We start from the raw sequence: 22690 nt of genomic DNA on the forward strand, positions 1-22690 counted from the left end.
ATTTAAAGACTCCTGTTATAGAATGAAGTAGTGCTATCTTATTCGCTCTTCAGGTTTTGGTGTATGTAAATGTGAACACACAAAACAAGTTTAAAAAATGTTAGCAATGTTGATAGTCATGAAAATGTAAATCCCTGGTGTTAAAGTTAAAATTGGAGAGTTATACAAAGAAAACATTTTAGTTAAAATTAAGCTACTTTTGTTTTAAGAAAGAGAGATGTAATAATAGTGATCATGGTTACAAAGCAACTAGCAAGGCCTTGATTATAGTTCCTATTTGATTAGACTTGGATGCCAGCAGGGGACTGACACAGAGCAAGAGACTGGAGTTTGCAAGATCTGTAATTGAGGCTTGCAGCCTCATGGCCTCCCTTATGGTGTGGTTTACAAGAACTTTAAAGTAAAGAACCTTTTCCTTCATCTATGTGTTATCTAAAAACTCACAGATACGAATACAAGATCAAACATTGGTTGCCCGCAAGTCATTCCCACCCCATTATCTGGAGGAGGGCTGCAATCCACAGACCCATCCTTAGTATTTTCGGGATCATCTGTGGAACTGGGAATCTCACTTATTAGCTCGTCGAAGTCCTGCAGAGGAGCGGCAGCTCCTTGTTCATCCTGTCCATCCTCTGCTACCCTTTTATCTCCACCACATACCTTAGACTCAACGTCTGGCTGTACCTGTGGAACTGCCCAAGTGCAGTGGTTGAAATGATACCAGGTGGAGTGTCCTTCCACCTGGACTGCAGTGGGTAATGCCTTGATTATCATTAAAGAACCCTTTCCTTCTTCGTTCATACAACTTTGGAAAGCTCACACGCAGACCTGATCTGGTTTAATTGGTCCTTCCCTTTGGATGGTTTCTGGCTCCTTCTGTTTTTCATGTGTATATAGACTTGTGTATCGTGGTTAGTTACTGCATGAGTTGTTTTAGCTAATTTCCAATTTTTCCAAACTGGGTCCTTTGTACAGGCCTCTCCATTGGGGCACTGGCACGGGTCTCCCATTAAGCATTTCATGTGGTGTCAGGCACGTCATCTGATTAGTTTGCATCTGGTAGCTCATTAGTGCTAATCGTAAGGCATCAATCCAGTTAAGCTTAGTCCCTGCACAGATTTTGTTCAATTTAGTTTTTAAAGTCCCATTAATTCTTTCCAACATTCACTTTGACTGGGGATGATAGACACATCTGAATCTGTGTTTTACTCTTAGGGCTTGTAATACTAATTTAATGACTTTTTGGATGAAGGATGACCCATTGTCTGAACTGATTTCTGAAGGTATTCAGAATCTTGGGATCATTTAGTTTGTCAAAAATTTTACCACTGTTCCTGCTCCTAGTATTACTCAAAGTATTTTGAGAGTATTGCCTCTACCCATCTACTAAATATGTCAATCACCACCAGCATATATCTTATTCCTTTTACTGTCTTTATCATATCTACATAGTCAATCACTAAATGTTTAAATGGTCCTTCATGTATGGATATTTGACCTATTGGGATTGTAATTCCTTTCCAAACATAATTTTATGCACACACCTTGCATTGCGACAGAAAGTGGTCAACTGAAGCCTGTAAATAGGATGACCAGAAACCATCCACCCCCCCCCCACCCCCACCCCACCGCCCCGGTATAATGATCCACCCACGTGCTTCGGAAATCAGAGTAGTCAACAAGGAGGTGAGTGCTATCAACAAATCACCTTCTGTGCTCCATAGGCCTTCCAGGTTCTGCTTGGCTCCTCTCTGTCTCCACATTGTTTGTTGTGGTAAAGTTGCCTTACCTTGTATTTCAGTTGTGTCCTCCATCATGGGTTCTGGATCCAGGCTTACCTGGGGTGCAGTGCAATAACAGCTGAACTACAACCCATCTGACTCCTCATCAGTTTCTGACCTTGTTTCTATTTGTAATTTTTGCCATTCTAACCCCACCCCCCCCCACCGGGATTGTCTTTTTCCCTTGCTTTTCTACTTTCCCTTGTTCCTTCAATGGTTCTTTTCCAACTTGATTCAGTGTTCATTTTATACCTTTGGAATTCCTCAATTCCTTTGCAATCTTGTTTCCTGCAATTTCTTAATCTCTTGCTCCATTTCTAATCTGTCTTTTCACTTGCTCTTTCCTTTTCCAACTCTTTCCTCTCTTCCTCCTTTTTCTCCCTATAGTACCTTGTGTCCTATTCTTTTCTACTTCTTTTAAAATCTGGATATAGACCAGGCTCCTTGTTTTGTCTTTTTCACCAGAGTGATTTTCTTGCTCTTTGGTATCTTTTCCAATTATTATTATTGGTGTCAGGTCTGCCTTTCTCAATCTTTCTCCTTCCGTCCTAAAGAATTTTAGTATTTTGCCTCCTGTAACCTTTATTTGATTTATTTTCTTGGATTTGTCTCTGGGTTTGTAACTTTTAATTAATCCCCCCCCATCTCATCACATAAAGTTAGATAAAAAGTTCCTTCTTTTGGCCATTTTGTAACAAGATTTTGGTTCTCTTTTCCTTTTTTTGAAATTTTTGTGATCTAATTTTGGCTTACTGAAAACTTTTTACTCAGTATTTCTACTGCTGCTCCTTTTTCTGGCCTGTTGCTCTTTGGTAAGGTGTGACTCAGAATTTCACAACTTATTTGTACTTTTTTGGTATTACTACTTCTCTTGTATGACTTCTATGTTTATCCTTGTAGTTTAACATGCCAGCACTTCAATTATTTATTAAAATATCCTTACCTCCTACTTTGTTCTACCTGTGCAGTCACCTACCTAGGGTGGTGTCTGCAGAACTTCCTTTTATACCTCATTTATTCAGACCCTTGTGTTTAAGATGGTATCCATAAGGACGTTGCCCTATCCGTTCAGTCCCTTGTTACAAAGTGGTATCCACAGGGGATTACCATCACCGTATAGAATTTTTCTTTACTTATTTTCTATTATCTATACTCGCCCCCACTCCTGATCAATCCTCTGAGCCTCTTTTCACCACAATTTTCCAAGATTCTTTGGGTTAGAGAGACCCTTCAACAGTTTCACAATTCTGTGACTTCGAGACCTCCCAAAACCAACAGAATTTTTAGCAAAAACACTTACCTTTTTTCTGGGTGCACCCTTAATTCTTAGTCTTGTGAGGGTCCCTGAGGGACTGGGAAGCATCCTCAACCCGCTGTTCCCTTGTGGGTCTCTTTCCAACCCTACTCGCAGCATGAATTTTGTCGTGGTTTGTCGAATACCGAGAATGACCAGGTGACGCAGAAGATTCTTCAAGAAGTTTAAACTTTTATTTGCAAACAAAAGCTATGACAGTCAGTGAGCTCGTCACTGATTGCCCGCTGATCACCGTGCATTGCCTCTTTATGTGTTGTAGTCCTGATTTAATTACATTTTTGCACCCTATCATTTTCAACCATATCTCAGCAATATATCAATCTTTGACGCGCCACAATTATCTTCCATTCATTAATCTAATCCTGTTTTTCATCATACTTGTTACGGTTGTCTTTTACTCATTATTCTATTAGCCTATTTACCACGTGTTTCATCACGCCACGGTTATCTTTTACTCATTCATTGTTTGTAATGAATACATAGTAAATAGTACCTAGTTACGTAGTAATGAATTATTTGATCTGTTCCTGCGATAGTACCTAGTTCGTGTGGTTTATTTTCCATACTATATAACTGGCCTCTTAATCCAGAGGCCTGTTTTGTAGTATGGAAAATAAATTCTTTTGCAAAGAGGTTAAAATCCCACCATTTAAATTTACTTAATATGTAACCATTAAAATTACTTAATAAGTAACCTGAAAGTAAAGATAATAGTATTGTGAAAATGCAGTTATCTTAACCCAAGTGGTTCACTGGCATCCTTCACAGAAGAAATTCTCTCGTTGGCCTAGTCTGCCCCATACGTGGCAGAAGATGTCTACATCAATTAATTATCCTTTGAAATAGCTAAACATGGCAGTCACATCAGTATCATTAAGGGATGGGTAATATAATTGGTTGATATCTTGGTCAGTTATCTTCTGTTTCTATGTTCTCCCAGCGATGGAATGCCTTCAGCTCTATTTGCACAAAGCAGCTTCTGTTTAAAGATGCAAGCCTGCATTCTCTTGCTGGTGCTAAAAACTTCAGATGCAGAGGAGCATCAATTTCCAAAACTTGAACTGGCTGATTTTCTCATGATCAAGGGTCTGAGGACAAATATCTTTCAGGAACTCCGATGATTTAAGTGTGTGGGTTAATTGTATTCTGAGTCCTGTGCCTGTTTGCTGATCAAACTAGTCTCTCACCTGATACGTTATTTATGATTAGAAAACATAACTGTTCAAATAATAGTTTGTTAACAAAGGTATTTTCCAAATTTTCTTTTGCATGAAAATTGTTTACTTGACATCAGTTATTTTGTTTCATAGTTTACCCATATAATTCCATAATTAAAAAGACATGTTGAAAATCTTCAGACAGAGAAAGAGAACCAGAGTTAGCAATCATCAGACTTGAGGGTAGGTGGGAATCTAAGGGCAGAAAGGCCCAAAAGGATCTCAGTACAAACTTGCCAATTGCTAAAAGTTGCAGAAATGTAGTATTGTGAAACACTAGAGGGGTAGGTTTGAAAATTTAGCAAAGTTATATTGAACTACACTAGTCAGGTTGCCAGATTATGAAAGAATAATCTTCTTCTTTGGCTTGGCTTCGCGGACGAAGATTTATGGAGGGGGTAAAAAGTCCACGTCAGCTGCAGACTCGTTTGTGGCTGACAAGTCCGATGCGGGACAGGCAGACACGATTGGAGCGGTTGCAGGGGAAAATTGGTTGGTTGGGGATGGGTGTTGGGTTTTTCCTCCTTTGCCTTTTGTCAGTGAGGTAGGCTCTGCGGTCTTCTTCAAAGGAGGTTGCTGCCCGCCAAACTGTGAGGCGCCAAGATGCACGGTTTGAGGCGATATCAGCCCACTGGCGGTGGTCAATGTGGCAGGCACCAAGAGATTTCTTTAGGCAGTCCTTGTACCTTTTCTTTGGTGCACCTCTGTCACGGTGGCCAGTGGAGAGCTCGCCATATAACACGATCTTGGGAAGGCGATGGTCCTCCATTCTGGAGACGTGACCCATCCAGCGCAGCTGGATCTTCAGCAGCGTGGACTCGATGCTGTCGAACTCTGCCATCTCGAGTACTTCGACGTTAGGGATGTAAGCGCTCCAATGGATGTTGAGGATGGAGCGGAGACAACGCTGGTGGAAGCGTTCTAGGAGCCGTAGGTGGTGCCGGTAGAGGACCCATGATTCGGAGCCGAACAGGAGTGTGGGTATGACAACGGCTCTGCATACGCTTATCTTTGTGAGGTTTTTCAGTTGGTTGTTTTTCCAGACTCTTTTGTGTAGTCTTCCAAAGGCGCTATTTGCCTTGGCGAGTCTGTTGTCTATCTCATTGTCGATCCTTGCATCTGATGAAATGGTGCAGCCGAGATAGGTAAAGTGGTTGACCGTTTTGAGTTTTGTGTGCCCGATGGAGATGTGGGGGGGCTGGTAATCATGGTGGGGAGCTGGCTGATGGAGGACCTCAGTTTTCTTCAGGCTGACTTCCAGGCCAAACATTTTGGCAGTTTCCGCAAAGCAGGACGTCAAGCGCTGAAGAGCTGGCTCTGAATGGGCAACTAAAGCGGCATCGTCTGCAAAGAGTAGTTCACGGACAAGTTTCTCTTGTGTCTTGGTGTGAGCTTGCAGGCGCCTCAGATTGAAGAGACTGCCATCCGTGCGGTACCGGATGTAAACAGCGTCTTCATTGTTGGGGTCTTTCATGGCTTGGTTCAGCATCATGCTGAAGAAGATTGAAAAGAGGGTTGGTGCCAGAACACAGCCTTGCATCACGCCATTGTTAATGGAGAAGGGTTCAGAGAGCTCATTGCTGTATCTGACCCGACCTTGTTGGTTTTCGTGCAGTTGGATAATCATGTTGAGGAACTTTGGGGGACATCCGATGCGCTCTAGTATTTGCCAAAGCCCTTTCCTGCTCACGGTGTCGAAGGCTTTGGTGAGGTCAACAAAGGTGATGTAGAGTCCTTTGTTTTGTTCTCTGCATTTTTCTTGGAGCTGTCTGAGGGCAAAGACCATGTCAGTAGTTCCTCTGTTTGCGCGAAAGCCGCACTGTGATTCTGGGAGAATATTCTCGGCGACACTAGGTATTATTCTATTTAGTAGAATCCTAGCGAAGATTTTGCCTGCAATGGAGAGCAACGTGATTCCCCTGTAGTTTGAGCAGTCTGATTTCTCGCCTTTGTTTTTGTACAGGGTGATGATGGTGGCATCACGAAGATCCTGAGACAGTTTACCTTGGTCCCAACAAAGCTTGAAAAACTCATGCAGTTTGGCATGCAGAGTGGAATTCTAAAGGGATACATACCAGAAAAGTATGAACCGATTGTGTCTCAACTGAGCAAGCACAAAAGGGAAGAGAATAGAGGGCTGATCAAAATGATTGATTTAGATGGGAAAACATGGAAGGAGATTTGAGTGGACAACAAGCATATGGTCCCTTGTAGACTAAGGCTGCAGACCAAAAGCTGGCAAATGCAGTTAGGTTGGATAACTTTTTGTACTGGGCTGGGCATGATGGATTTAACGTCCTATGATCTTAGAATGCTCTCATATTGTCTCTGTGAATAACTAAGTTTTTGGAGTTCTTTGATGGTAAATCAATGCTGAAACAACAGCTGCAACACAAAAACTGCTATTGACCAAGTTTGCACTGATTACATTTACATATTCTGTACAAACTGAAGGACCTTGATCCAACTTGAAAGTTGTAGCGGTATTAATCATCAACACACTGGATCAAATATACTGATAATGTAAATGTATCAATTTTGCAAAATAACTTTCTTAAATGATGCTTGCTTGTGAATCTGATTTTATTCTTCATTCCAGATTGAAGAGTTTAGAAGGGTGCGTTCCCACATAAAGGGAGCAGAACTACCTGATGGATGCGATGGGATTTTAGGAGACAACTTTAGGCCAACGCAACCTCTTAGTGACCGAATCATCAGAGCTGCATTCCAATAAGGAACAGCAAAAACAAACAGAGGCCATTTTGGGTAATTTAAACTTGAGTAAGAGTCTCATAACTATCGGCTTATTGAAGTTTTTGTAAACCTATGTACTGCTCAGCATGTTCGAAACATATTAACACGATCCCCTTTAAATTGGGGAATAGTATGCTTTCAAAATCTATGGTTCTTTTCTGAAACATGATGAATAAATTGAAGTTAAAGAAAATGTACTCCAGCAAAATTCCTAACTCTTAAATGGTCATGAATGAGTTTGATACAAATTGTACATCCGTGGCTTTAGGTTCCATTAACATCTTTAGAACAGATCAATTGCACATTCATTTTCTTCTTTTAGCTTGTGCAGTCTGTGGAATGCCATCCAGTTTTAGAAAGCAGGTTATTAATATAGAATTGTACAACTATACAGTATGAACACAGGCACTTCTGTCCAATTTATCCATGTCAAGCAAGATGCCCATCTGTGCTAGTCCCATTTTCTTGAGCTTGGCACATATTGCTCTAACTCTTATCGATATATCTGTCCAAATGCTTTTCAAAATCCTAATTACAACTGCAGAAATCATTTTTCTGCAGTTTATTCCATATTTGCTGGATACTTGATGGGGGGTGGGGGGATGTTGCCCATCAGGATTCTTTTGAAATCTTCCCATTCCCTGACACATCTGCAATCTACCATATGCCCTTTAATTTTAGACTCCCTGATCCCAGGTAAAAGATTGCAATTATTCACCTTCTCTATGCCGCCCCCCCCCCCCCCACTTTGATTTTGTGTTAATCTATCCACGTTTAGCCTCTGACACTCCAAGGTTTAAAAAAAAACATTCCTAGCCTATCCAATCTCTGCTTGTATTTCAAGGTTCTGATAACATCCTCACAAATCTTTTTTGTAACTTTCTAGTTCAATGACCTTTTCATATCAATGAAAACTAGTAAAAATCCCATTATTTTGTTATCCCTTTGGGGAAATTTGTTGAAATTCTGGGTTATAATTCTTCAGAGATGTAGAATACAAGTGACTTTTACTGAACTGTTTAAACTTCACTGCACTTTTAAACATTTGAACATTGTGAGCTTGTGTGTTTTGTCTTCAAAGTTGGTCTTTGCATTGCACCTGGTCCACTTGAATTGTGCTTGAAATCCTTTATAATTTTGGGGTAATATGTATAGTTGTTCCCTCTGGCCAGAAAATCTCAAACCCCAATAAAACAATAATAAATGAAAAAAATAGTTTGTTTTGCAAGTATAATTGGTGTGTGACTAGAAATAAAATCAATCTGGTGATTTCTGTGCACCTTCTATTGTGCCAGTCGAAGTTCGAGGTTGCATATTTGAAGATGTGATGTGATAGGTTTTTTTGTTGCATGTGCTTTTAATGCATTATTGTAAACAATCTAAATCTCAATGTCAAATCTAAACCAGTGGTTCTTAACCTTTTTCTTTCTGCTCACATACCACTTTAAGTAATCCCTATGCCATGGGTGCTCTGTGATTAGTAAGGGATTGCTTAAAGTGGTATATGAGTCGGAAGGGAAGGTTGAGAATCACTGCTCTAGATCCAATTGTTACTGAAATGTTTTGGTTGAGAAAAATTGTCATTGGCCCATTTCCTTTGGAGTTATGAAACCATGCACATAACAAGTCTATTAGGTAGGATTAAAACAGTGGTTTTCAAACTTTTTCTTTTCACTCACATACCCCTTTAAGTAATCCCTATGCCATGGGTACTTTGTGGTGAGTAAGGGATTGATTAAGGTGGTATGTGAGTGGAAAGAAAAAGGTTGAGAACCACTGATCTAAAGGAACAGTAAAATATAGAGTTGAATATTGCATTGAAGTTTTGAATTAGTTTGCCTGGCAGTCTGCCTGGCAGACATTTTGTATCGGTTATTGGAAATTAAATTTTATAAATATAAAGCATGAATGGAGATCTTGGTGGAAATACAAAAGGTTAACTCTTTTGACAGAACAGGTGGATTGAATGGATTCCTTTCAGGCAATCCTATTGTGATTTATTTTTTGTGTGATTCTATTTGCCTTGTGTGGGGACAAGTTTGGCTTCCAATCAGCTGATAATTAGTATCTTGGTGGGGGGAGGGAGTACAATTTGTAATTGGCTGCTATCAAGTTAGTTTATTCAGTCTAACTTCTGGCCACGTCAACCTATTGAAAATAGCCTCTGGTAATTCCTGCAAGAATCCTGATTATAGGTCACAGGATTCAAATTTGCATTTTGGCCTCTTACCTGGAATAGGCAGGAGCTTCAGTCACTCATTATGTAATTTTTATTTTATTCAAGTTTCTTTTCATTTCCATGTTGCATCTGGGCTGGGCTACTTTTATGTAACATCTTTAAAATGTCCTGGATCCTGTTTTGTCCTTTCTCCCTAGTCTACATTTTTTCCATGTTGGGAGGGTCTAAAGTTGTATTTAACTGCAGCTGTGAATATTTATCTATCCTTTGATATTTGTCATTTCTTTTTCTGATTTGGCATCATGTAGTGTAGCACTATCGATTAATCACTGAGCATTCTGATTAATAGGCTTTAATCATCATAAAATATTAGCATATCCCACAAGCTCCTGGCCCAATTCCGAGGCAGGTACTGAGGGAGGGGTTTGTGAATAACCACCTTTATGGGGATTCAGAGGGGAGGAGTCACAAGTACAGTCGTGGGCCAGACCATACATTCATACAGACAGTGCCAATAGTTATACAGTGGTTCCCCCACACACGCACCTTCTTTTGAAACAATCTGTCTGGTGAGGTGAAGTGAATCGATGTCCATTACCAGCCTGTCCAGTGGTTTTGTCTGTCATTGTGATCGTTGTAGTGTCTGCTGTGGCTAAGTTGCTGGTTTCTGGGTGGTGTTTTGTTCGACAGGCTGGATCTCTGGTGGATGGGTGGCAGGGGGGGGGGGTGTTAATAAGACTGTGGGGTTGCTTGGTCGAGGGTTGGGGCGGGGTGCCGGGTGTGATCAGTGGAGCCGGTGGCCTGTTATGCCACCGGTGGTTGTATGGAGAGGGGATACTGATTGGTTGGTCGGGGAGTCCCCAGCATGTGCCAGGTCACAGATGGAAACAGTCTTGCTGTCCATCCTGGTACTACACATAAGCTACTGGGGGGTTTGCGTGGAAGAAGTGGACCTTCTCGATCAGGGGGAGGACAAGCCCGGGGATTGTCAGCCAGGACGGTAGTGTGGTGCCCGATCCTGACTTCCTGGGGAAGGAAAAGAGCTTTTCATGTGTGTCACATTAGTAGCGTACAGAGGATGGACCTGGTGGCATGGAGCACCTCAGGGAGGACGTCTTGCCACTTGGCGATGGGCAGGCCTTTTGACCTGAGGGCTAGGAGGGTTGCCTTCCAAACAGTGGCATTCTCCATTTATATCTGGCCTTTCCCTCTGGGGTTGTACCTTGTGGTCCTGCTCATGGCTATCCCCTTGGTTAGCATGTACTGGCACAGCTTCTCACTCATAAACGAGGATCCACAGTCGCTATGGATATAATGGGGGTATCCGAACAGTGAATATACTGCGTAGTGACTTTATGACTGTGGCTGTGGTCATGTCTGGGTAGGGGATGGTGAAAGAGAACTGAGTTTTCAACAATAATGTTGAGAAAGTATACGTTCTGATAGGTGGAGGGAATGGGGCCCTTGAAGTCCATACTCAGGCTTTAGAAAGGGAGGGTGGCTTTAATCGGGTGGGGTTTGTTTGGTTGGTGTGCATTTGTGGTTTGCACTCTGTGCAGACTGGGCAGCTTCAGGCCAGTTCCTGGATATCTTCAACTGAGTAAGGGAGGTTGCGAGCTCTAATGAAGTGGTAGAGCCTGGTGACCCTGGGGTGGCAGGGTTGTACGTGAGGTTGAGACGTTTGGCTGTCTGGAGATATTTTTGGGTGGGGTTAGGGCTTAGCAATCTTTATGGGGATTCAGAGGGGAGGAGTCACTGGTACAGGTCCAGGCTAGCCCATACTGTATATTCATACAGTCATTGCTAATAGCTATACAGTGGTTCCACCACATATAGTAATTTAGGCTTAGATTGTAGTTGGCATGTCTAAATACCTGTTTGTCTGTATCAAATAAGAATTTTAGTGCATCTGCACATTGTACCAGTGTATGTGACAATAACTCTCATTGAACTATATTAAGGTACAAGTGCAGATCCTAATGTTATCAGAACATTTATAGATTGAGTTGGAACCAAACTTGTCTACGCAGTCATGAGTGTATAGGAAATTGAGCAGGAGACTAAGCCCACAGACACACAGCCTTTTGTTAGGGGGTGGGGGTGGGAGGCAGGAGGGGGCTTCTGTTGATCAATGACGAGGAGAAGCTGATGTTACAATCTGCACTGATTGCTGATGAGGTTGAGAGGCAGTTGGAGAGGGACAAGCAGAGCCTCAGATCAATTTGTCTGATTATAAATTTTATTGGTATGATGGTGTTGAACATCAAGCTGTAGTTAACAACAGCTGATGTAGGTGTTCTTTTTTTTTTTTACTTTTTTATTTTTCACACCATAAATCACAATAGCCATGATATACACTTTTTCTTTTCCACACATTTACAGTGACTTTTTCTCCCTCCCCCCTCCCTCCTCCCAAGCCACCCCCCCCCCCCCCTCTCATCCATTTTAGGTATACAATCTAGGTTGCATTAATTCAGTTAGACAATGTTGTCATTCAACAAAAATACACCAGAAATTCTACTGAGTCCATTTTTTTCTTTTCTTCTCCTTCCATCAACTTAGGTAATGTTTGTTCCCGGTAGGTTTTCGCTATTGTATTTAATGTAAGGCTCCCATACTTGTTCGAATATTTCAATATTATTTCTTAAACTATATGTTATTTTTTCTAATGGAATACATTTATTCATTTCTATATACCATTGTTGTATTTTTAAATTATCTTCCAATTTCCAGGTTGACATAATACATTTTTTTGCTACGGCTAGGGCTATCTTGACAAATCTTTTTTGTGCATCTTCCAAGTCAATTCCAAATTCTTTATTTTTTATGTTACTTAGGAGAAAGATCTCTGGATTCTTTGGTATATTGTTTTCTGTTATTTTATTTAATATCTGATTGAGATCATCCCAAAATTTTTCTACTCTCTCACATGTCCAGATTGCATGAATTGTTGTTCCCCTTTCTTTTTTACATCGAAAACATCTATCAGATACTGTTGGGTCCCATTTATTTAACTTTTGCGGTGTAATGTATAGTCTGTGTAACCAATTATATTGTATCATACGCAGCCTCGTATTTATTGTATTTCTCATCGTTCCAGAGCATAACTTCTCCCATGTTTCCTTTTTTATCTTTATATTTAAATCTTGTTCCCATTTTTGTTCAGTTTTACCATTTGTTTCCTCATTCTCCTTTTCTTGCAGTTTAATATACATATTTTTTATAAATCTTTTGATTAACATTGTATCTGTAATCACATATTCAAGGTTACTTCCCTCTGGTAAACTCAAGTTGCTTCCTAATTTATCTTTCAAGTAGGATCTCAGTTGGTAATATGCCAGCGCTGTATCTCCAGTTATATTGTACTTATCTCTCATTTGTTCAAAGGATAAGAATCTACTTCCTGAAAAACAATTTTCTATTCTTTTAATCCCTTTTTTTTCCCATTTTCTAAAGGCAAGGTTGTCTATTGTAAAAGGGAGTAGCTTATTTTGCGTCAATATTAGTTTTGGTATTTGGTAATTTATTTTATTTCTTTCTACATGAATCTTCTTCCATATATTGAGGAGATGGTGTAATACTGGAGAAGTTCTATGTTGTACCAATTTTTCGTCCCATTTATATAATATGTGTTCAGGTATCTTTTCCCCTATTTTATCTAATTCTAGTCTCGTCCAGTCTGGTTTTTCCCTTGTTTGATAAAAATCTGATAGGTACCTTAATTGTGCGGCTCTATAATAATTTTTGAAGTTTGGCAATTGTAAGCCTCCTTGTTTATACCATTCTGTTAATTTATCTAGTGCTATCCTCGGTTTCCCCCCTCTCCATAAAAATCTCCTTATTATTTTCTTTAACTCTTTGAAGAATTTTTCTGTCAGTTGTATTGGCAATGCCTGAAATAAGTATAGTATCCTTGGAAAAATGTTCATTTTAATACAGTTTATCCTTCCTATCAGTGTTAGTGGTAGCTCTTTCCAATGCTCTAAATCGTCCTGTAATTTTTTCATTAGTGGATTGTAATTGAGTTTATATAATTGGCCTAGATTTTTGTTTATTTGCACACCTAGGTATCTTATTGCCTGCGTTTGCCATCTGAATGGGGATTCCTCCTTAAATTTTGAGAAATCCGCGTTATTCATAGGCATTGCTTCACTTTTATTTACGTTTATCTTGTATCCCGACACTTCTCCATATTCCTTCAATTTCTTATATAGTTCTTTTATTGATAGTTCTGGTTCTGTTAAGTACACTATCACATCATCCGCAAACAGACTGATTTTATATTCCCTGTCTTTTATTTTTATTCCTTTTATATTATTATCTCTTCTTATCGATTCTGCTAGTGGTTCTATAGCTAGCGCAAACAATAATGGTGATAGTGGGCATCCCTGCCGCGTTGACCTGCTTAAGTTAAATTGCTTTGATACATGTCCATTTACTGTCACTTTCGCTAACGGTCCCTTATATAATGCTTTAATCCAATTAATATACTTCTCCGGTAAACTGAATTTTTGCAATACTTTGAACAAGTAATTCCATTCTACTCTGTCGAAGGCCTTCTCTGCGTCTAAAGCAACTGCTACTGCCGGTGCTTTATTTCCTTCTACTGCATGAATTAAGTTAATAAATTTACAAATATTGTCTGTTGTGCGTCTTTTTTTGATAAATCCAGTTTGGTCTAAATTTACCATTTTCGGTACCTGTTCTGCTAATCTGTTCGCTAATAGTTTAGCTATTATCTTATAATCTGTGTTTAGCAGAGATATTGGTCTATATGACGCTGGTGAGAGTGGATCTTTCCCTTGTTTTAGTATCACTGTAATTATTGCTGTTTTACATGAATCTGGTAAGTTTTGTGTCTCATCAATCTGGTTGATTACATCCAAGAGGGGCGGTATTATTAGGTCTTTAAATGTTTTGTAGAATTCTATTGGGAGTCCATCCTCTCCTGGTGTCTTATTATTTGGTAAATTTTTTATTATCTCTTGTATTTCTACTGTTCCAAATGGTTCTGTTAATTTATTTTGTTCCTCTATTTGTAGTTTTGGTAGTTCAGTTTTAGTCAAAAATTCATCTATTTTCCCTTCTTTCCCTTCGTTTTCGGTTCGGTATAATTGTTCATAGAATTCTCTGAAGTTTTCCTTAATTTCTTTTGGATTATATGTAATTTGTTTGTCTTTTTTCCTTGTTGCCAATACCATTTTCTTAGTTTGCTCTGTCTTAAGCTGCCATGCTAAGATTTTGTGTGTTTTTTCACCTAGTTCATAATATTTCTGTTTTGTCTTCATTATATTCTTCTCCACCTTATATGTTTGTAATGTTTCATATTTTATTTTTTTATCCGCCAATTCTCTTCTTTTGGTTGTATCTTCCTTTATTGCTAATTTTTTTTCTATGTTTATTATTTCCCTTTCCAACTGCTCTGTTTCCTGATTATAGTCCTTCTTCATCTTGGTTGCATAACTTATTATTTGCCCTCTAATGAATGCTTTCATTGCGTCCCATAGTATAAACTTATCTTCCACTGATTCCGTATTTACTTCAAAGTACATTTTTAATTGTTTTTCAATAAATTCTCTAAAATCCTGTCTTTTAAGTAGCATGGGGTTTAATCTCCATCTATACATTCTTGGAGGGATGTCCTCTAGCTCTATTGCCATTAACAGGGGTGAGTGGTCCGATAATAGTCTAGCTTTATATTCCGTTTTCCTAACTCTCCCTTGAATGTGGGCTGATAACAGGAATAGGTCTATCCTTGAGTATGTTTTATGTCTAGTCGAGTAGTGTGAGTATTCCTTTTCTTTTGGGTTTTGTTTCCTCCATATGTCCACAAGTTTCATTTCTTGCATTGATTTAATTATAAATTTGGTTACTTTGTTCTTCCTGTTAATTTTTTTCCCCGTTTTATCCATATTTGGATCCAAATTCAGATTGAAATCCCCTCCTATTAGTATGTTCCCTTGCGTATTAGCTACCTTCAAAAAGATATCTTGCATAAACTTTTGATCTTCTTCGTTAGGTGAATATATATTAAGTAGATTCCAAAGCTCTGAATATATCTGACATTTTATCATAACATATCTCCCTGCTGGATCTATTATTTCCTCTTCTATTTTAAATGGCACATTTTTGCTAATTAATATAGCCACTCCTCTTGCTTTTGAATTATACGATGCTGCTGTTACATGTCCTACCCAATCTCTCTTTAATTTCTTGTGCTCCAATTCAGTTAAGTGTGTTTCTTGGACAAATGCTATATCTATTTTTTCCTTTTTCAGTAAATTTAGTAGTTTCTTCCTTTTAATTTGGTTATGTATTCCATTAATATTTAGAGTCATATAGTTCAGCGTAGCCATTTTATATTTTATTTATCTTCTCTTTCCGTTTTTCCATCATTACCTTTCCTCCTTTTCCATTTCTGTTTTCTTATTTTCAACTCTTTACCAGACAACATTCCTACAACATCCAACATTTTCCTTATTCTCCTATTTCTATCTTCTTTATCCCCAATCTCCCCTTCCCCTCCTGAGTTGCCCTTTATCCCTTGTCGGACAACCACATCTCCCCTCTCCATTTGGATTTGCGAATCCACTCGCAAGCGTCAACTGATTTTGCAGTGACCGCTCTTTTCCCCCACCCAGCCCCCCCCAGAAAAGATTTCGCTTTTTATATGTCACAAAGGTCACTCTTTTAATTCCCTCCTTATTCTCTCTATTCCATTACCTTCCCTTATTAATTCTTGTCTATACTCTCTATGTTTTCCTCTAATTACAGATACTTTCACATATGCCCATTGTCTCTATTCACTCTTATACCTCTTTACCCGCATACATATCAATCGTGGTCATTTTTACCCTCCTTACCCGTCTTCATCCCTCAGTCTATTTTTGTCTTTACCCACATACATATCAATCGTGATAATTTTTGCTCTCATTACCCGTCTTCATCCCTCAGTCTATTTTTGTAATTGTTCTGCAAATTTTCGTGCTTCTTCTGGATCCGAGAATAGTCTGTTTTGTTGTCCTGGAATAAATATTTTCAATACCGCAGGATGCTTCAGTGTAAATTTATATCCTTTCTTCCATAAAATCGCTTTTGCTGTATTGAACTCTTTTCTCTTCTTTAGGAGTTCAAAGCTTATATCTGGATAAATGAAGATTTTTTGCCCTTTATACTCCAGTGGTTTGTTGCCCTCTCTTACTTTTTCCATTGTCTTCTCCAGTACCTTTTCTCTTGTAGTATATCTTAGGAATTTTACTACAATAGATCTTGGTTTTTGTTGTGGTTGTGGTTTAGGGGCCAATGCTCTATGTGCCCTTTCTATTTCCATTTCTTGCTGTAGTTCTGGACATCCTAGGGCCTTAGGGATCCATTCTTTTATAAACTCCCTCATATTCTTGCCTTCTTCATCTTCCTTAAGGCCCACTATCTTTATGTTATTTCTTCTGTTATAATTTTCCATTATATCTATTTTTTGGGCTAGTATTTCTTGTGTCTCTTTAGTTTTTTTATTAGATTCCTCCAATTTCTTTTTTAAGTCTTCTACCTCCATTTCTGCTGCTACTGCCCGCTCTTCCATCTTGTCCATTTTTTTCCCCATTTCTGTTAAGGTCATATCCATTTTATTTATTTTCTTTTCTGTGTTGTTTATTCTTCTTCTTAAATCATTGAATTCCTGTGTTTGCCATTCTTTAAATGACTCCATGTATCCTCTAACAAGAGCAAGTATATCCTTTACCTTGCCTTTCCCTTTATCTATTTCACTGTATTCTTCCTCTTCTTCTTCCTCTAGGTTGGCCATCTGTTGTTTCTTTGCTGCCCTTTCCTCCTCTTCTTTCTTGTTTCCATTGTCTTCTGTGGTCTCTTCTTGCTGCAGGTGTTCTGCAGCTGTCGTTGCCGGCTGTGGAGATCGACTCCCCAGCTGGTCCCCCCTCCCGTCGGTGTGTTTTTTTTCATGCGCATCGCGCATGCGCGAGGAGTCGCGTATGCGCGGTTGCGCACTTTTACTCGGCTCTGTGAGCCATTGTTGTAGTTCTTTTTCTACCGACCTGAGGTAGTGGGGTCTTCTCTCCACAGCAGGCCTCTTCGGACAGGTAAGGCCTTCACCTTTTTCCTCCGTTGTCTTCTCTTCCTCTCTTCTTTCCGTTGATTTTGATTTTTCTCCTTTTGTCTCCATCTTCTTTCCACCTTTATACTCACTTTTCTTTAACTTGTATTTCTGTGCCTTTGTATTTTCTCTTGTTTTTCCCGACTTTTCTGGAGAGGGCTGGAGTTCACCGTCCGGCCACTACTCCATCACGTGACTCCTCGATGTAGGTGTTCTTGTGGTACAGATAATCTAACAGAGTGGAGGGCGTGTCTCTCCACTCCATGATGCATGGATAAAAATGCACAATAATGCTCACATAAATAATCAAAATATTTGTCACTGTCTGTCATTGAATGATATGTCTATATGACTGCAACTTGGATAAGGTGGTGATCACTTTGGGATTGTACTTTACTCCACTCCATGGTCAGCAGGAATTAGAAGAACAAACATGTATGGAGATTGAGGATAGCTTTAAGACTAACAGGGTTGGGATTTTTAACCTCCCTAATATTGACTCTGACTGCAACAGTGCTTGGGGCTTGGATGGAGTGGAACTTGTTAAGTATGTCCATTTAAAGCAATGGATCTCAACCTTTTTCCACTCACATACTCACATAAGTATTCCCTATGCCATGGGTGCTCTGTGATTAGTAAGGGATTGCTTAAGGTGGTATGTGGGTGGAAAGAAAAAGTTTGAAAACCACTGTTTTAATCATACTAATTGACTCATTATGACACGGTTTCATAACTCCAAAGGAAATGGGCCAATGACATTTTTTCTAAAGCAAAATATTTCAGTAACAATTGGGTTTAGAGCAGTGATTCTCAACCTACCCTTCCACCTAATCAGCACCGGTGACATAGGGATTACTTAAAGTAGTATGTGAGTGGAAAGAAAGTTGAGAATGACTGATTTAAAGTATTCTCAAACATTATGTAGATGTCGTGACTAGAGGATAACACTATATTTCCCTTGGGAATTGAGGCAGAGCAAGAGACTGAAATGACTGGGGTAAGAGACCATAATTCCATTAATTTAGAAATGAATATGGAAAAAGATTAGGCTGGTCTAAAGTAAAAATCCTAAATTGAGGTAAGGCTGATTTTGATTTTTCCAGAAACTTTCAGTGATTGATTGGGAGAGTCTCTTGGCAGGTGAAGTAATGATGTGCAAATGGGAAGATGTTAAAAGTGAGATGGTGAGTTTCAAAGCTAGCTCATTCATGTTGGATTGGAGGGCAAGGTTGGCAGGAAAAGCAAATCCTGGGTGGTGAGGGGTATTGAGGCACTGGTCAGAAAAATGAAGAAGGGATACATCAGGCAGTGGGACGAATGAGAGAAATCAGGTGGACAATAAAAGCACACGATGTAGCTTTGGAAACAAGGTTAAGTAAAGTCATAAGATATTCTTACTTACTTATTCTGTAAGTATGCTAAGAGCAAAAAAAATCAGAGGAGAATAAAGCCCTTTCCAGATCAAGGTTGTCATCTGTGTGTGTGGGGGCAGATGAGATAGATGAGGTTTTAAATCCCTATAGCCTCTTTCACACTTGCAAATGATCCCAGGAATTAACCGCCAATTGGCCTTTAAAGAGTCTAGTATGAAAGCAAAATCAGCTTAACGCCAGCATCAAATGACGTCATCTCACACCGGGGATTAACTGCCTCAGCCCCTCGTCAATCCACGGCATATCAGGCACTGGTGTTGAAATCAGGCAAGTATGAAGCAGGTAATTGCATTGTGGGATTGAAATGACCCAAGTTTTTGCAGGAACGCGAAGGAAGAAAAGATCAAAATGAAAGTATAAACTTTGCCGTGAGAAAGTTGCAGCAGGAGAGTGAGGAAATAAATAGCAATAGCGGACAATTTTTAAACCGTGTGGGAAAATTGGTAGCGCTATATGGCTCCCTGCAAGTGAAAGTGTTCAGTGTCCCAGTTAGGAGTGGTCAAGTGTGAAAAGCGAAACCCACATTTCTGGGACACTGAACAGCCAATTTAGTGGAATGTAAGTGTGAAAGGGCTTATTTGTTTTTAGAAGTAGGTCACTGGAAATGTGGAATTCCAGGAAGAAAATAATGGTGTCTTTAAAAGTATTTGCATTACGAAAGAGAAGGTACTGCACATCTTAAAAATGCATAAAGGTGGATAAATCCCCGGGGCCTGACCAACTGCATCATGGCATTCTGAGAAACTGGAATAATTGCTGGGATGCTGGCAGAAATAATTGATGCATTGTTATCTCCGAGTTAGGAATTGGAAGACTGGAGGATGGTTAATATTATGCCTTTATTTAAGAATGACTTAAAGTTCAAGTCAGGGAGATACAAGCTGTTGATCCAACATAAATGGTGGGAAAGTTTCTGGAGGAGATTCTGAGAGCAGGATTTACTTGCATTTGGAAAGGCAAGCCCTGACTAAGAATTGTCTTCATGGGTTTGTTTCTGGAATATCTTTCATTTCAATTTAATAGAGATTTGAGAAGAAATGACCAAGAGGATTGATAAGGGCAAAGAGATCAATTTTGTCTGTGTATTTTAACAAGGCCTTTGTGAAGGTATTGCATGGTAGGCTGGTCAAAAAAGTTAAATCACATGGGATCCAGGGTGAGCTAGCTATTTGCAGACAATAGTGTTTTGTGGTAGGATTTCAGTATGTATGAGTGGACTGGTTATGTGCCTGGGTCTACTACTGTTCATCTGTATTAGTGATTTAGCTGAGCATGGCAATGGCATGCTCAGTAAGTTAGTGGTATAGTGGGTAGTGAATAAGATTATCAAAAATTACAACAGAATTTACATCAGCTGAACAAGTGGGCCACAGATTGGCAGATTCATTTGAACTCTGACAAATGCGAGAGATTGTATTTTGTTAAGTTAAATAAGTGTGGGATGTGCAATGACAATGTTGTATGCCCATGTTGTATGCACATAGTTCCCTTGGAGGCTGAGGGGTGGCCTTATGGAGTATATAAAACCATGAGTTTTTTTCCAGGGTATGGGAATCTAAAATGAGAACACAAATGCAAGGTGAGAGGGAAACAATTTAAAAGGGACCTGAGGGCAAGTTTTCACACATTGGGAGGAGAATGCCGAATAAGTTGCTGGAGGAAGTTGCAGAGGCAGGAATAATTGTAATGTTTATAAGATAGTTGGATAATTAGATGGACACGAACATGAAGGAGGATATTCTCGCAGGCAAATGGGATGAGCTTGAATAAGTAACTTGTATGGATGAGTTGTGCAGAAGAGCCTATTTCCATTGCTGTACAATTCTGAGATTCTATGGAGATATCTTTTTTAAAATTTTTTATTTTTCACACCATAAATCACATTAGCCATGATGTACACTTTTTCTTTTTCACACATATACAGTGACTTTTTCTCCCCCCCTCCCTCCTCCCAAGCCACCCCCCCACCCCCCCTTCTCATCCATTTTAGGTATACCATCTAGGTTGCATTAAACCAGTCAGACAATGTTGTCATTCAACAAAAATACACCAGAAATTCTACTGAGTCCATTCTTTTCTTTCCTTCTCCTTCCATCAACTTAGGTAATGTTTGTCCCCGGTAGGTTTTCGCTATTGTATTTAATGTAAGGCTCCCATACTTGTTTGAATATTTCAATATTATTTCTTAAACTATATGTTATTTTTTCTAATGGAATACATTTATTCATTTCTATATACCATAGTTGTATTTTCAAATTATCTTCCAATTTCCAGGTTGACATAATACATTTTTTTGCTACGGCTAGGGCTATCTTAACAAATCTTTTTTGTGCATCCTCCAAATCAATTCCAAATTCTTTGTTTGTTATGTTACTTAGGAGAAAGATCTCTGGATTCTTTGGTATATTGTTTTCTGTTATTTTATTTAATATCTGACTGAGATCATCCCAAAATTTTTCTAATGTGGTTTCTGACTTCAGGCATATGTGATGTCTGAGCTTTCATCCATGTGATTTCTGACCCATACTACTTAAATCAACTCTCTTTGCATCACGGGGCATTGACTATAATTCTGATCGATACCCTATTATCTTGATTATCCCCATTCACATTAAACATGCATAACCAGGCTTATTTATCTCATAGGTGTCTTTGTACACCTCCCAGCATTTCCAAAAAGTTTATCAAGACACTTGTCACTCCCCCCGTTGGGCAAAGTGCCTCTGGTAGCCCATCTCTCAAACCACGCCAATTTAACAAACTCCTTTGTGCCTAATGTACCCTTTGTGCAGTTAACCAGCCAATTCACACAATTCTGTCACTGCTACTCAGCATTTCTCTTCAAAATGTTCAAATGCTTAACTAAAAGTTGCTTTTTATCCTTGAATTTATTTATTGCAGATGATAAATCAGAAATAATTTGATGTCAATTTTTCCTCCTCCAATTGAAAGCAGGTCGCCTGTACATTCTATCACCTTTCCCAGCTAAGAATGCAGTAAATATTGTGTGGTGCTTGTCACTGTTTTGCATCTAAGTTTAACATCCTGCTTTTTTGCCCTTTTTTTTTGCTGATAAGACAACCTCTTCTTGCTACTACCTTCAGAAATAATGTACTATCTGTAGGTTAAGAATAGTTTTTAATCCAATAGCTCTCTGGCTCCCGAAAATGTAGAAACATAGAAAATAGGTGTAGGAGGAGGCCATTCGGGCCTTCAAGCCTATACTGCCATTCATTATGATCATGTCTGATCATCTATTCAGTACCCAGTACCTGCCTTCTCCCCATACCCCCTGATCACCTTAGCCACAAGGGCCAAATCCAACTTCCTCTTAAATATGGATAAGAAACCGACTTCAATTACTTCCAGTGGCAAAGAATTCCACAAATTCACCACTCTCTGATTCTGGTTTTCCCCAACATCAGGAACAACCTTCCTGCATCTAGTCTGTTATGGGCCCAGAGGACCCCAAAACCCAGCAGCAATAGAAATTCACCAAGACAAATGGTTACTTAAACAAAAGTTGCTTTTAATTTTTTTAAAAACATAAAAACAGGATCAAAATTTAACTCGTTACTATTAACTTAACTCCCTTCTAATCTAAGCGCACGTGTATGTAATGTGTGTAAAGTTCAAAAAAGTTCTTTGATTCACATTCACTTCTCACACCTTCGAGTTCACTGGTTGCAGGCAATTCTTAAACTCTGCACAGAATTTAACATTTATGAATCTTCAGGCTTTGGTGCTTGAAAGGTAAATGGTTACTGCTCAGGAAGGTTCTTGTCAGTTTTCAGGGAGAGATTTGTTGCTTGCTGGCCACAAACTGATTCCTTCCAATCAGCCACTTCAGTATCTTGCAGAAGAAACTTGCCCCATCACGGTTTTCCATATGATAACCTCTTTC

At 39.3% G+C, this 22690-nt stretch overlaps 1 protein-coding gene across 2 annotated transcripts in view; it reads left to right on the forward strand.

Annotated features, from left to right (window-relative positions):
* ca8 (carbonic anhydrase VIII) overlaps positions 1–22690 on the forward strand; it is an 88332-nt gene that overhangs the window by 55936 nt on the left and 9706 nt on the right. Inside the window, exon 9 of one of the 2 annotated variants that reach the window (XM_069921420.1) lies at positions 6913–7079. In XM_069921420.1, coding sequence (XP_069777521.1) covers positions 6913–7047 — 135 coding nt within the window. In that variant the 3' untranslated portion in view covers positions 7048–7079. Of the gene's footprint in view, positions 1–6912; positions 7925–22690 lie in introns of those variants that run through there. The other variant, XM_069921419.1, reaches the window with a different exon arrangement.

The sequence above is a fragment of the Narcine bancroftii genome, chromosome 2, assembly GCF_036971445.1.
Source record: "Narcine bancroftii isolate sNarBan1 chromosome 2, sNarBan1.hap1, whole genome shotgun sequence".
Classification (NCBI taxonomy): Eukaryota; Metazoa; Chordata; class Chondrichthyes; order Torpediniformes; family Narcinidae; genus Narcine; species Narcine bancroftii.